General features: G+C 43.7%; 2 protein-coding genes across 3 annotated transcripts in view; both read left to right on the forward strand.

The window, feature by feature from the left end:
- Positions 1 to 6,806, forward strand: part of LOC131262263 (cytohesin-1) — a 45,816-nt gene extending 39,010 nt beyond the window's left edge. For both annotated transcript variants that reach the window (XM_058264228.1, XM_058264229.1), the window contains 6 exons: positions 1,996 to 2,095; positions 2,198 to 2,372; positions 3,741 to 3,827; positions 3,896 to 4,014; positions 4,083 to 4,194; positions 4,302 to 6,806. In XM_058264228.1, coding sequence (XP_058120211.1) covers positions 1,996 to 2,095; positions 2,198 to 2,372; positions 3,741 to 3,827; positions 3,896 to 4,014; positions 4,083 to 4,194; positions 4,302 to 4,556 — 848 coding nt within the window. In that variant the 3' untranslated portion in view covers positions 4,557 to 6,806. The remainder of the gene's footprint in view (positions 1 to 1,995; positions 2,096 to 2,197; positions 2,373 to 3,740; positions 3,828 to 3,895; positions 4,015 to 4,082; positions 4,195 to 4,301) is intronic.
- A 3,753-nt stretch (positions 6,807 to 10,559) lies between these two features.
- Positions 10,560 to 15,154, forward strand: LOC131262260 (protein cup). Its single transcript, XM_058264224.1, has 3 exons — positions 10,560 to 11,427; positions 11,588 to 11,927; positions 12,559 to 15,154. Exons 1-3 carry the CDS (start codon positions 11,331 to 11,333, stop codon positions 13,952 to 13,954), a joined length of 1,833 nt encoding a protein of 610 aa, XP_058120207.1. The 5' UTR covers positions 10,560 to 11,330; the 3' UTR covers positions 13,955 to 15,154.
- Positions 15,155 to 15,679: the final 525 nt, after the last annotated feature.

The following is a 15,679-nucleotide window of genomic DNA, read 5'->3' on the forward strand; positions in this document are numbered from 1 at the left end:
ACATCCGACATCCTTTCCAAAGTGTTTTACTGCATTTTCATTTTTTTTTTCCGGGATCAATATTTGACAAGGGGAAAAAACGGGGGAAGTGGGTGTAAGTGGCCACCGTAGTACCGATGATGAGCTCAGATAAAATAATTGCCTTTTTCAATTTGCTACCGAACACCGGACCATGTAAGAGCGGGTAGCAGCGCGGCACTACATGGAAAAAGCATTCCCGGATGAATTACGCCGAACGCGGATGCATCAATTGTTAAAATTTAATACACAAATTATGCGCTCGATCGACTCACGTCAGTTCGTTCGGGGGTTGAGCTGCCAATGTGATAAGAGTGTCTTTATGGGAAGGGAATCAAAACGATTAATTGGGAACTCCATTACAATAGTTTTTTTTTATGATAACTTTATACAAAAACACAATATCAACGGGAATGCTACGACGGATTAAGCTACATTCGCTTGCAGTTTTCACTAAACAAACAAGCTTAACATTTGCATTGAAAAATGGTACAACACATTTGATAGCTATTACCATTATCAAAGGATTCCTTTTTGGCATAACATGTTTTCTGGAAATGTGTGATGTTGTTGCGTCTATCACATCCATACCTAACGCGATCGAAACGGTTTTATCACTATGGATCCAATCGCTGCTCGAAATAGTAATCCCTTTGTAACGAATGTGTTGCATATTGGTTTGGTTTTAAGCTCGACTTGCTTGTACAATAATTTGCAAAATTGTACTCATCGCAAATTGAAGCTGTTTTCCGAGCGTGCGTTACTACACCAGCGGCACCCTCGAATGAATACATTTGCCAGATTAAATACGCGACCCGACGCATATGTAAACCTCAGACCCTTTGGCACCGCGTAGAGATGATAAACCACGAATCAACCCCGTGCTCCATGGAGAATTTGAGCGATTGTTGTGTTTCCATCCCATAACCCCTCTTGCCCGCGCTGGTAATTTTCATATTTCACCCAGAATGGTTGGAATGGGTAATTAATAATAACCACCGGGCGATTTTACACGCGCGCGGTCATGTCCGTCCCCGAGGCGGAACACCACTCGCCCATCATGATCTCAACGGCCGGGGAGGAAGTGCTTCCGTTGCGTCAAACCGAATGCCACAAACCTTTTTAATCCTCCACGTTTCTCCACCGGGACACCCAGTCGATGATAATAGCAGCATTCATAAAAATAAACAGAAATAATTAATATCGTGTTGATAAAAAGCGATTAAAAATTTCCAATTGTTTTCTTCCTGTTTTCAAATGGTATTGTTGTTGTTGGTGCTTCCATGGAGCCCTGTGGATCGAATTCTGTGGAGAAAAGCACTGGTGCGCTTGTTTGCGGTCGAATGGTAGTTTGTTATTTTGGCACATTTTTGATCTCAATGGAATCAATCCAAATGAAATGGATCGTCAGGGAAGGTGGGTGGAATCCCCCATGTTGCATTGTTGGCTACCGCAGGCTGCAGAGTCCTTGTGGACGTTCGCAACTGTGGGAGGAGATAAGCAGGAAAATAAATTTATACTCGCGAATGTGATAATTTTCATCCCGAAATGAATGATCACATTGGTTCACACAAAACTGGGCCTGGTGTATTTCGACGGGATGTATTTTTCCTCTCCTTCGTTCGTTGCCGGAAGTTCATTTGCGGAACACAGTTCGGTGTGGAGAAGGAAGCAGAAGAAGGGAAAAAGATGGGAAGGAGGGAAATGCCGCAAAAATTGTTGCCATTTTAAATCATCCCGATGGTGGCAATAAATTTTTCCTTCGGTCAAATAAGATAAATGTGGGATGCGGAGTGGTTGACCGCGCGCGCGGGAGTGGAAGGGAATCCCCGCGCTCAGGTAGCTTTTGATGCTCGGAACAAGTGTGAAACTGGGACACTTTAATAAAAACCATTTTCGTAATTACCACACAGAAGGTTTCCTCCCTGGAGCTGTTGTTTTAAATTTTCTCTTTCTTTTTCTCCCTCTCTTTTGCAGGTGATTATTTGGGTGAAAAGAACGACTTCAACGAGCAGGTGTTGAAGGCCTTTGTAGAACTGCATGATTTTACGAATCTTATTCTGGTGCAAGCTTTAAGGTAGAGTTTGTTCGGCGTTAACTATTTTAAGTTCTCTTGGAAGGCCTTTAAAACACAGTTTATTAATCTTTATCTACTCTTTCCCTTGCCTACCGATTTTAGACAATTCCTCTGGTCATTCAGACTGCCCGGCGAGGCGCAGAAGATCGATCGCATGATGGAATGCTTCGCCCAGCGGTACTGCCAGCTCAATCCGGACATCTTCACCAACACGGACACCTGCTACGTGCTGAGTTTTGCCATCATTATGCTCAACACCTCGCTCCACAACCCATCGGTAGGTTTACGGTGGATGCAACGCGGAAGAATTTATGTTTGCACGTTTCACCAGACACGAGAGAGGTTACATTGGATGGAACACAAGCCTAATCGAGACCTCACTTATGAACCCCAAAGAACGAACTGCAGTGCTGATGAATTCGTTCACGATAATACAATTAGCAAGTTGCAGTCGGAAACATCAAGATAGCAGAATTTAATTATCGTTTGTACAGGTTGTGTTTCCGCTTGGGCCATGGGTATGCAAACCCTTGATGGTTAGTGGGTTGGAAAATTTTGAATTATCCACACCCTTATGGACACAATGGTTTTGGATACAATGTTCACTCTCAGTGTAGCTGGCACCCTTACAGGATCGGATGGGTCGCAATCGATTAGAATAGCTCTCGTCCTGCGGGGTCAGGGTTTTTTGCCTCTTATTTAATGCACCGTTGGCTTATTAATAACCCGGTGGCTGGTGGCGCTTGTTGTTACCAACTCTTGTCGGCACGTCAATTAGAGGAGGCTCTAGATGATGTCCATAGATAGGGGAACGTTTTATCGTTCGAATTACGTGGTTTATCGTTGCAAGCGGAGAACAGTCAGTACCGCTGACTGCATAATCGAACCTGACAAAAAGGAAAAAAAATCACGCATATTTTGCACGATGCAAATCAATACTTATAGCTCATAGCTTTTAATAGAAAAAAATGCGTTTTTTTTGTTTGTTGACCTAGTTTCATTTACTTGTGAATTAGTTTCATGCCAATGCGTTCGATGTGATTTAAATCAAACATGCTTCAACTGGTTTGTTAATGCATGTGTAAATTAAAGCTATCGCATGGCCATCGGGCGGGCGGACGTAGAAACGCACTCGGTCGAAATGTAAATGATTATTTTCCCCCCCCACTCCCACACTTGGTTGTGGCCGGCCTAATCTAAATTACAACATTGCTCATTGACTTGTTCGGGCCTGCTGGTCGGAACGACGTGTTTGTTCACTACCCATTCGTGTTATCCAACGAATTGAGCGAACGGCCCGTTACGGTGTCAGTGCTGCAAAGTCAATGATGTGCAATAAGTTGTATCATTTAACTGGAAGCCGAAAGGGAAGAGCGAACCCGCAGAAGCTCCCACGTTAAAGGCAAATAACATCAAACGGATTACCCCAACACGGTATGGCAATATCCTTTGATGTAACTCCCGTGGATGCTAGAAATACTTAAACGTGAAATCAAATGCAAATGTGTGCACCCAGTGACTGGTTTCGATTTAGTTTTGCTGCAATCGAACGGAATTCAATGGTCCGTGAAATGTTACGTGGTTTGTTTGTGCGGTTTCCTGGAAGTAATTGTTTTTCTTGCATTTTTTTTTACTTCACACATAGGTCAAAGAAAAGCCTACGGTTGAACAGTTCATATCCATGAACCGTGGCATCAACAACGGGGGCGATCTTCCACGTGAACTGCTAGAGGTTGGTAGAAGCGAACTCTCGATTGATTCATAGAATGGTGCTAACTTGTATCCATGTCGTTTTTTCAGTCCCTGTACGAATCGATACGTGCCGAACCGTTTAAAATACCTCAGGACGATGGGAACGATCTAATGCACACCTTCTTCAACCCGGACAAGGAAGGCTGGCTGTGGAAGCAGGGTGGAAGGTATGTATTAAGGCACATCCATTTTTGAAAAGGATTAATTATGGAAATATTGCCTATCGTCGTTTCAGATACAAATCGTGGAAGCGAAGATGGTTCATCCTCAACGACAACTGTCTGTACTACTTCGAATACACCACCGACAAGGAACCGAGGGGGATCATTCCACTGGAAAATATCGCGGTGAGTGTTTCGTTTGAGAAAATGATGCGATCGTTGATCGTCTAGGCTCCCTAAGATATCCCTCTATTAATCGTTATCGGGTGTCGGACATGTTCTTTCTTCGACAGGTACGGGAGGTTACGGACCGCAGCAAACCGCACTGCTTTGAGCTGCATGCGAGCGGCGGCGCGGACATTATCAAGGCGTGCAAAACCGACAGTGAGGGCAAGGTGGTGGAAGGTAAGCACACCGTCTACCGGATGTCCGCCGCCACCGAGGAGGAGCAGCAGGAATGGATCAGCCGCCTGAACCAATCGATCAGCCACAACCCGTTCCACGACATTCTAGTACAAAGGAAAAAGAAAGCCCTGGCAAAAAGTTAGTTAGCGCTGTCCTGTTTGAAGAACTAAAACAAAATGCAGCAAAAAATCAACAACATACACACACGCATAAACACACATTCACACTATTAATAACTCCTACCATCAGCTTCCGCGTCGCCCGGTCCAAACGAAGTGGCCAAAAAGATGTGTGCAATCATTGCCTTTTCTGATTTTTGCTTCAAACTGAACATGCTTCAAGGCAACAAAAAATTAAAAACTGGCCATGAAATGTTTTCATACGTAAAAGTGCGCACTGCTGTTCAGTTATCGCCTAAGCCAAAGTCAACATTAAAATCGATCAATTTGCTTCCAGAGAGCTGTTTGAAAAAGTAATAATCGCTTCCGTTTAGCTTCCCTTTTATTCCTACCGCTACTAATTCGTCCGGATATGCGATAATCCATCCACTCCTCCTTACTGTGTTTGTGTTCCTTTTTGTTTTCGTGTTGAGTTCCTCGCGTACCTTATCGGTCAAGTGCAGGAGTAATGACGATGATGATGATGATGGTTATGAACGTCTATCGGGAGAAGAAATTAAATATCTATTTGTGCAGTCAAACAACGTTAGCTTTTTAGCGGTGAGGTAGTGTTAAGTTCTGTTAGTTTACCAACCCCCCGCATCCAGTGGTGCTGCACCGTTGCATAGCCCCGGGTGCGGATTAGTCTAGTGTGTAGGATCTGTTTTCCCAACACCCCTTCTTTTGGGGACTGTTGGGAGCTGTTTTATTTCTGTTCCGGTTTCCCAATGATTTGAATCGTTAGTTTACGTTACAAACACGATAGGAGTGTCTCTATGTGCGTGCGTATGTCTGAGAAAATGGCAGAGTGAAGTAAGAGTAAACGAATAGAGAAGCAAGTGAATGTGATCGAATGTACGAGTACTAAGCGCGGGTAAAACGATTGATCGGTGGATCGTGACTCTGTGATCATGAAAAGTAGCAAAAATCCAGAATCCTAGTACACAATGCAACGACGATAGGATACAGCCCACACTCTGTACAGTAGTATGAGGAAAACCCGCTTAGCAACAGGGGAATGATTGTTGAGACAAACAAACAAACAGGCTACTACGTTGTTTATCCTTTCTCATCTCTCATCCAAATATACCAAACTCTAAACTTCAACACTCTGATCTCGTATCGTCCCTTCTAACTTGTTTCCTTATGGTCAGCGTTTAGATTGATTGTTTGTGGCGGATGTGTGTATAGTGTGGAAGAGAAATTCAAACAGAGAGTGAGAGTAAGACTGCATGAGAAAGTGTAATCGCGCTTAACAAAAAATATATATACTAAATGCACTTCCAACGCGTTTCCATAGCTGAAAAATTACCGAATACAACAAAACAAAACAGCCAATCGCAGGTGTGCGCGCTTCTGTGTGGAACGAAAATGATACTAATCATTTGATTTAAGCCTTCCAACAAGCCAGTGATATTTGCTTGAAATTGTTAGAAATTAGAAAACCCTACACAAACGGAACGCACGCCTAGAAAACGGTTAACGTGAGTGGTTTGTGCGCGAAAAAATGCATCAAGAAGAAGCAACTAACCTTTTATTATATTGCATTTCATCAAGAAAAGCACTGCGTAGGACAGAACCTTTCAACCCCCGACGAAAAGATGACGCGAAAGATGGAGATCAATAATTTGTACAGTTAAATAAAATAAAATATTAAAATGCATCTTCCACCGAGTCAGAGTGAGGTGCAAATGTATCGCAACGATAGTAGCATCTAGTTTAAAGATGTTGATTAAACTGATATTTTTCCGTGCCCATATGGCATATTGTTGTGAAAGAGCCTTTCGAAATGTTCAGTTTAGATTAAAATCAGTTGATGGTGCCTCGATAATTGAGGCTGGCTGCCATCTATAAGTAAATTGTTTGACCGAATTACCCCATTGCAACTGTTGGTCTCCATAGTTTTCCGCATCGATCAGTTTGGCGTAAAAAGAAAAGTGCAGAAGAGCTAATCTATATAAATCCACCGACCGAAATTGTACATCGGCGCAATACAACATAGCATCTCATCTTCCCTGTTTTTCCCCCCAAGCACTGTGTATCTTTTTCCTCGTGTATTTGTAAGCTACCATCTACCATCCTATTGTGTATAACTATGTATCTTGTGTAAAGGGCGGGCATGAAAAAGCTAAAGATATCTTAGGAAAGTTGAAGGACAGAAGATGCTGAGAAGAGTGTAGGCTAAATTTACTAGTATGTAGTGTAAATTAAATGAAAAATTGGTTAAACATGAAGCGAACGAATATGAATAGTTTTGTATTTTACTGTTTTCGTTTTGTTAAACCATCGTATACTGTTTGGCAAACGGCGGTCGTATTGAGAAAGAACACATACATGAACACATTGAAATTTCCATTTTCACAGTTTCTGCAGCATAAGCTATTTCATTGCAAAAGATAATCTCATTCCGTGCGTTCGGACAAAAAGTAACTGATGATTTTCCCTGCTAACGCTAGCAACTATCGTAACTAAATAGCATTTGCCATTTGTACATCGATCCATCAAAGCTCGATAGAATGTTGTGTATTTTGTTAAATTGTAACTAATTACATTGGAAAGATTCATCCGGCAGCGTTTGCGAAAAATTAGCGATAGAAAGTCCACTCCCGAACCGTGCGACGATCTTTTTGCCGTAGATTCGTTAGGGATACATTCGTTTTTTCTCCTCTTTCGGTTCCAACTCCAATCGAAAATGTGCCTACGACCGTTCCACTATCCAGCCGTCCGGATGCGTTGAAAGTGGGAATAAAAAATATACCGATAGCCCTGATGCAATTGAATCCCGGACTACCTTTTGTGCAGGGAAAAACTTTGCATCGAACGTGGAAAATTATCAAAAGTAAAACCATCAGGTTTCGCTTCACACATGCAAGCAGATCGCCACGATAAGGGATATGCCCCGCTTGGTGAAGGGACGTTTCAGCGGTTCTCGAGTGGAGAGAGGGGGAGGAACAGTGCCAGTTCCGGTGCCAGCGCCCGGCAAATGGATTCAGCTTCGGATTCGGGTTCGAGGGCAAAAAACGTGGGAGCCCACAGTAGTAGTAGGAGACTGAAAATGAAAAATCGAATAATACGATAATAAATAGGAGTGTGTACACCGATCGTCCGATAATGATGATTGAAATTCGATAATAAAAAAGCATAAATAAAGAACAAGGATAGCTGCTGCAGAGGGCCGTGCGCAGTACCGAGTAGTGATACCACCGATGGCAAATAGTTGGCCATCCGAGGGCCATTCCGGACGACGGAAACAAAAACGCAAAATAACGAAATCAATCCTCCCGCCACGAGGTCCAAGGGCTGATCCACCCGTCGCCAGTTTCGGACGGTGTTGCCGTTTTGCTTATGGCACAATTAAAATGATATTTAAAACACCCTCCTCCCATGGTTGCGAAAAAAACGGGGGAAACACGTGGGTGTGTGTCTGTGAGCTTGGCCTGCGAACGAGAAGGTATATGAATTAATTCAATTTAAATTGATTTTCATCTGTTTTTGTGTGTGCAATTTTCGCCAGCCGGAAAAACGCTGATCCGGGTTGTCCTCTCGGCAGCAGCACTGCAATTCGATGCACCGATTCGACCGATCGTTCGTATTTGATTCGTTTTTTAAACTGCGTCCTACATCAGTTTTCATCGCTGAATCCGATTGTGAAGCGGAATCTGGTTCGGGTGTTTTTATTTTTGGACGGTAAAGCATGGAAAGCACAGAAACTTACGTCGTGGCACATGGAGCAGTTTCCCCTGGGATGGTTAACTGTGACAGTTGTTATTATACTCCCGGTCGGTTTCGAAACGCGTTGCCAGCGTTAGTCCATGGGTGGTACGGAAAACCGTGATGCATTCAATTGTGCTGACCGATATTGACCCAGTTCCCTGGAAATGAAAACTGAACTCATATTCCAAGTTGGCGTACTGTGCTATTTTTTATCAATTTGCAACGGTTATATTAATGTTATTTACTGCTTCCAGTTCGATGTGACTCTCCCATGTAACGTTTACGGACAATTAGTGCTTCCCTTTTTTAATGTTTCAGGTATATATTCGTTTGGCTTATGGGATATAAGTTTTTTTTAATTTTAATCCCATGAATATAAAAACACCACCACCTTCCAAGGCCAAGGTTTTCCTGATGTAGAGAAAACATGTATGGAAAATTAACCCAATCAGTATAAATATCCATACTCACTGTAAAAAAACTATTGCATTCACAATTTAAAACACTTAAATTATTAAAACGAATGCGCATCATTGAAGAATCAAGTATGGTATGAAAAATATTGGATGTTTGGGGATGGCAATATATTTTTTTATGTTCTTTTTTTTTGCAGAATTGATTTCGAAAGTATTACGAAGAACATCGCGAATGTTTTGGAAAGATACCGAGCACTCTAAGGGGGAAAAGTAAAGTGATGTTTACGTATAGTAATACTGTTAATATACCAAAAGCGAAGTCTTTTAAGGGAGCAACAGACACATGAGACTTTTTGTGTTGAAGGCAAACGGCATGAAACGGTTGCTTTTGGGGAACTGAAAGTTTCTGCAGTAGAATAATGATGGAGATCTAAAAAAAGACGGGTCAGATGATGGAACTAGTAACGCAACGAATAATTTAAGTGTAATAAAAGTAAGGTACGTTTTTTAAACAACTAAGACTAGTCTCCTGAGCGATATGGAACGAGGAAAGACAGAAATGAGTAAATACTCCGTAAATCGCTAGTCGTAAGGGATTAGAAATTATCATAACTGATTTATATGAAAAGCAAAAGCCATAACAATAATACACAACCTTGTATGAAACTGATAATTTCTATAGCAATGGGATGGCAGTTAAACCAATGTAAATCTCATAGGGACATTTAATTGTGAGCGCAGAATAATTACGGTTGAAAGCATAATCGAAAAGTGGAAGTATGATAAACAGTAGTGGTTGTTTTTGTATCAAACCGTGTGTAATTCGTCCTTGTGTTCAACCAGTCTGTATCGCTAACCTTTTTTCAGTTTTGCTACGTTTCGTTAAACGCATCAATCGCTTCTGTTTCACGCACGATGTTTGTGTTTATTACCGGGCACTTCCCAAAAGTGCGATCAATGTTATTCTTGGCTTGCTGGCGTTGCAATGAAACTAATTTGTGATAATTACCGGTAGATACATTACCATCCGTATTTTTCGAGTTCCGCAAAGCGCACGTAAAGCGCTCCAAGTGCATTCGAGTGATCCATCGCTTTTCCACACAGTTTTTCTGTATTTGCCTTTGCAAGTAGTTACGATTACCAACAACCACCCAACCCGACATGATCCGTTTGAAATTGGTTTGTTCTGCCTGGTTGCATGAAAAATCTGAAATAAACAATAAAAACACATTGATGAGAGAACCTGGTTGTGAAATTTATTCAGTCTTACAGGGTTACCCCGGGGGTTCAGTTAATTGTTCATTGCTCATTCTCACCATTATATTTTCCATCCGGAACACGTCATTTTGATGCTACCACCGCTGCTTATGTTTCAACTGAATTAATTTGCCACCCGGCAAAGCTGGATTTAAAATGTTTGTTTCTGTTCTAGATACTTTCGCCACTATAGTGCGCTGGTTGACCTGCGGGTTGTTCTTCCCCGGTGCCAGTCGCCGGATGTTGGAACGCCAACAGACGACCGTCAAAGAGTACCAACTGATGCCAATCTGATCTATTTTGTTCGGTTGTTTTTCACCGATCTTTACGATCCCCGTTACGTTCTTCCAACACTCTGAACCTTCGTTTGTGATAAATCTAAATAAAGACAATAATTACTTTACATTGTTCGTACATTAGTTAAATGTATCCGAATTGGTTTTCCGAATTAAAAATCTTGTTTACAAACAGCTGCCTTTTCCCGCCAACTACGATTGATACCGACCCACTTTGACAGCGATCGGCATTTTGATAGTCGGTGCAATTAGCCGATATAAAAATAATTGCATCGAGCTGTGATCAGTTCATCAAGTACCGCCGAAGATCTTGCAGGTGAAGTGTGATCCCGCGTGACCACAACCTTTTTTTTCTGGTGACCGCATAGCAAGAGTGAAAGCTCGCAGAGTATTATCCTACTACTAAATATCGTTTGCTAAGTAAAGAACCCTCCGCTAGAGCAGCAGCCTTCGACTTCCCGGTGAGGCAGTGCCTTATAAATTCGATCAAACACTTGGAAGCTGCTAGCGGTGCATCGTTATTTTAATCTTTTCGATCTGTGTGCCCTCCGTGCCGGCGCTCCCGAGCATCTATTCATTATTTAATTCCTGTAGTACTGATTTTATCGTTACGATTTGGGCGCGCGCGCGTGTGTGCTCCCCAGAGTGATCGAGATTGTTTTCGGAAAGCCTTCTTTTGCAGAAGAAAAAAGTAGCCACAAATCGCGTACCGCTAGCGTCATTAGAACAAAATCATTTTAAACTGTTGCCAAGATCAAAGTCCTTCCCCAGTTTCGCTGTGCATTAGAATTCCTTCGAAAGTAGATTCGCCCCAAGTGCGTTGACCCCCCTTTCGTGGACCCGAAAAAGAAGCAAAGTGCCCGTGTGTATGTTGTGTGCGTATCTGTCGAGTGCACTGAAGTTGGTTTTGCGTTGATATCGGAAGGAGTGAAGGCAAGGGAGTCCCTAAAAAGGGCAAGGTGGTAGAGAGAAAGAGAAAGGAAGGCAAAAGGGCTTTACTGCAGAGTGCAGAATCCAATATTTGCTACAATCCCCGGCACGGGAGGATCTCGAGGTTCGCAGGTCAACACACAGGTATGATGAAGTTCGTTACCTCGGACAGCACGACGGATTTGTCGTTGCGACATGGAGAACAATACGAAAATTGTTCGGAGCAGCTGCTCATCGAGTCGGGTGAGTAGTATACGAGGTCCCAACCACCTCCCCTTCCCTCAGCTTTCTCTGATCTTCTTATCTCTTGTTGGACACATCGATGGATGCTGATCGGAGAAAGATGAAAGTAGTAGGCCTTGGTGGAGTCAACCATTTTGTACCGTCTGTTCCTTCATACCAGATACGACACCACTGGCAGCACTGGATCCGGCCATTCTGAGCTGCGGCCTGCCGGCCATCGTCCTCGACTCCCAGGGCTCAATGAGAACAGCGGTAGCCATCATTCGGTATACGTTCGCGCAGTTGCTGGCCTTCAGAAAGAGTCCGTTCTCCCATCGACGCCCGGCCGCAATGGACGACCCGCGGACGGTACAATATCCGATATGGCGTCGGACCGGGTTCGAACGGCAGCGCAGAGTGAGCGGCGGCGACGAGGAGCAGTATCTGCTGTACGGTGGTGGTGGCTCCGGCCGCAAACCGAACGATCAGCGTCAGCGTGACAATGGCTTCAATCCGCCAAGGTAATGTGATTGGAATTCATTTTACTAATACGTTGAAATTATTTGTAGTGGATAGTTCTTTTATTGAAAGTTGTTTTACTCAAATTTTTGTATGTGTTATACTTTTCATGTCTCCATGTTTTCTATTTAAATGTAACAAGTTTTTTTTTCAATGAGCTTACTGTATGGATGTTTGAATGAACTTAACCAAAGCCACTTTTTATATCATATTTTGTAATAAGAATTCTATTTGAAATTTACCTTTTATAAACTTAAAATCGAATCCCAACCGAGACCGTGGCCTCCCCTGTACGAGAGGACTGACTATCCACGTACACATAGGGGAAAAAGTCTCGTAATCTTTTAACGGGACAGGCATGACCAACAAGGTCGTTACGCTTCTTGGCGTTGAAGAAGAAACTTTCCGATTATATTAGAAAAGTTAATTTACTGTTAGTTGAACTCTTTTGATGAATGTTACTCTGAACTCTATAAGCCTATTTGTTTGTTTGTCTGAGTATTTATAGTTTGTAAATCCTTATTTTCTTCCATGATATTGTATCGTATGCTCTCTTGAGATAACTAAGATTCGCTTCCTTTTTAATTGAAACATTTTCATACTTTTCGATTCGTAATACATTGCGGAATGTAGATTCAGACGTAACCATGAGTTCAGTAACCGGAACCACCATGTGATCGTGAAAAGTTATAGTGCTGGTGATGGCTACGGCCACAATTTGCGCCTCCAGGACACCATAATCGAGGAAGAACCGGAATGGGTTGCGGCCGGTCCAACTTCCCGGCTGGACACGATTGAGCTGCGCGGATTCGACGAAGATCTGGCGCGAAATGTGACGGAATCGCTGAAGTCGTCCCCGCCGTCGGGTCACGGCAAGCGCAGTGGCGCATTTTTCGACGAGTTGCTCCACTACGAGCATGTCCATCCGCAGAAGCAGGGCTCTGCTAAGGGTCAGCACGATACCTCGAGTGGTGGCGATGGCGAGAGCGTCGTTTCCACGTCGAACAACGGGTCACCTCCGCCGGCCCGGAGCACTCCGACGAAGCACGTGGCGGACACAAACAACAACTATGCCGGTGGACGCAAAGGTGGACCAATTTCGGACGGGGGGAAGGCTCCGGGGTGTTCGTCTTCCTCCGGCGTTAATGTGTCGAACTTTGAGGAGTTTATGAAATTTGACTCCATGCTGGGTGATCTGGTCGAAGGAAATGGATCCCGCTTCAGTCAATATTTCCGCCGTGTTGGATCTTCCAGTAGCGGTGCCGGTTCTGGTGGAAGTCATAACCATCACTCCCAGCAGCACCTCCATCAGCCACACTCGCAACAACATCACGTACGCTTCGCCCTGGATCGGAACACCCATCACTATCAGCATCCGCAGTCCCATCGTCAGGCAGGTTCGGGCCGTTTGTCCCTGTCGGCCATGCAGCATCCTCCTGCGGGCATAGAAGGACCACATCAGCAGAACCCTCCGTCGTTCGATGCCGGATCATCTTCGTCTGCTTCTTCATCGGGCTCTGCAGCATCAACCGCCGGAGATGCAAAGTCGTTCCAACGTTTGCTCGAGATGATGGCCGTCCAGAATCATCGTATGCAACAGCAACAGCAGCAGCACTATCTACTGCAGCTCCTGCAAAATAGCCAGCAAACGGAAGCCTTGCGTCAGGTGCTGATGAAGAAATGCTCGCTCGATGGTGGAGCGGGTGGGCAGCAGCGTTTGCCTTCGCAGGCCGAACTCCAATTGCACACACAAACCATCATGAAGCAGGCCCTCCTGCGCAAGAAGATTGCTGAACAAAGCCGGCTGATACTCGAGCAGGAACCGATACCGGCCGTCCAGCAGCTAATCCAATCGATCTGCCCGAATGTTCAGCGCAGCATTTCCGTTCTGGGAGCCAACTCCGGTCAGCAGCAGCAGCAGGTTGGGCGCAACTTTGGAGCAGACGGAAGGAACGGTAATGCTCCGGGCAACAATGGTTCGCTGTATCGCAGCCAAGCGCGCCCTTCCTCCACCAACCGGCGCTATTGAGAAGAATGTAATCCGGCCATCTGATGGATATCTAATACAAGACCCCACCGCCACAAAATTGGAATAACTCTTCGCGTCACTCTGCTTCCTACAGTTAATTTACTCGAATTTTCAACCCTACCGAACCTTACGAAGAATCAACTTCCTACACACAAGATATCATCGATAAAATCTGTAAAGTGTTGCATTCACATTCGTAAGGATTAGTTTTTAGTTCATTTTTATACATATTGCTGGATACCGGCAGCCTTTCACCACCCATCCTCCCCAGTGTGTGATCCTTTGTTCTATCTCTGATTGTTTTGGGCAGGCACGATAAGAATTTGTTAATATTTGGACGAAAGATAGAGTAAAGAGGACGACGATCACTGCCTCTGGAAGGCGTCCAACGTTTGAGCGTTTGTGTTGGACGAGAGTGACAAGAAACAATAGAATGTTTCTGCAAAACCGATTTAAATCCACTCTTTTCTCCCTGCGAGAGGGAAAGACAACCGATTTTCATTCCCCCCCACAGCAAAGTCCGATTACCGACTTATCGCATTTAAAACCGCATTAGGTAACCGCAACCGCATTTAAACCAACAATATTCTAACTCAGCGTCTGCCTGTGCTTGTCTGTCTAACGTTGAATGTATACTTTTGTGCATTGTTTGAGAATTATTATCATTCGATTTTAGTGCTGTTCATAATATCTAACTTCAAACGATCGAGGCTTGTTCACTAGTCTTGCAACAGAAGGGGAAATGTTAATCAAACACCCCAAAAACATCTGGGAAAATATGTGCAATCGGTTACAACTGTGTCCGGGGTCTGTTTGCCTCGTGCGAAGAACCACTTATAGCATTAAGAATATGTTTGTAACAACCGCCAATCTTGTTAACACCATGCACATCCTTTCCAAAATGTGCTCTTGCGCAGCCAACGATTGTTATTGTTTTTTTGAATTTATTGATTTGTACTATATTAAGTCTATGTTTATACTATATCATAATTGCAACAATCCAAACATGAACATCCGTTCACATATTCGAGCTACCGAGCTCCGCGCGTTCGATGCACTCGATCATCTAGGTTTTTCATCGGAGAAAGTTTGAATATGAACTGATTTATTGTTTATTATTTGTGCGACACACAGGTGGATGGATTTATTTCTGGTTTTCAATAAAAATGATTATGTATGTTACTTTTGAGAAGCAAATAATTGTTAGTATTATCTTTGGAATTGAAAAGAAATCATTGTCCACACCATATGTTCCCTCTATAGATGTTTCGCCTTTATGCTTCTTCAGGGAAAATCATATTCCAATATTCTTTCCTTTTCTCCGGAACCGGATCCGTGTCTTAGCGGAAAAACAAATGTCCTTTTTCCATACGTGCTACGGTCGGTGCCGTCAGACATTTCCCTAACCTCCCACGGGCCACGATCAAAAGGGATCGGATTTTGTCGTCGTGATCCGTCCGGTTTCGTTTGGTTCGGTTTGTTTGTTTTCCCGTGTGATGGCCGGGTTATGAGTTTCATTAAAACGAAGCACGAAACAATGTTCCAATTGTCATCATCGCGCGCTCCAGCCGTGTTCGATTTGAGCCGCTGCTGGCCCGGGTGGATTTTCATCGGTGACCGAGTTTTGTAGCTTTTTCCCCCGCTGGCGCTCCGCGGAGGAGTTGCTCGGGATTTTTCATGAGCGATTTCGTTCGCCAAAAATTCCCACCCTCGGTGGAGGGAAGC

The sequence above is a fragment of the Anopheles coustani genome, chromosome 2 (genome assembly GCF_943734705.1).
Source record: "Anopheles coustani chromosome 2, idAnoCousDA_361_x.2, whole genome shotgun sequence".
In the NCBI taxonomy this organism is placed as follows: Eukaryota; Metazoa; Arthropoda; class Insecta; order Diptera; family Culicidae; genus Anopheles; species Anopheles coustani.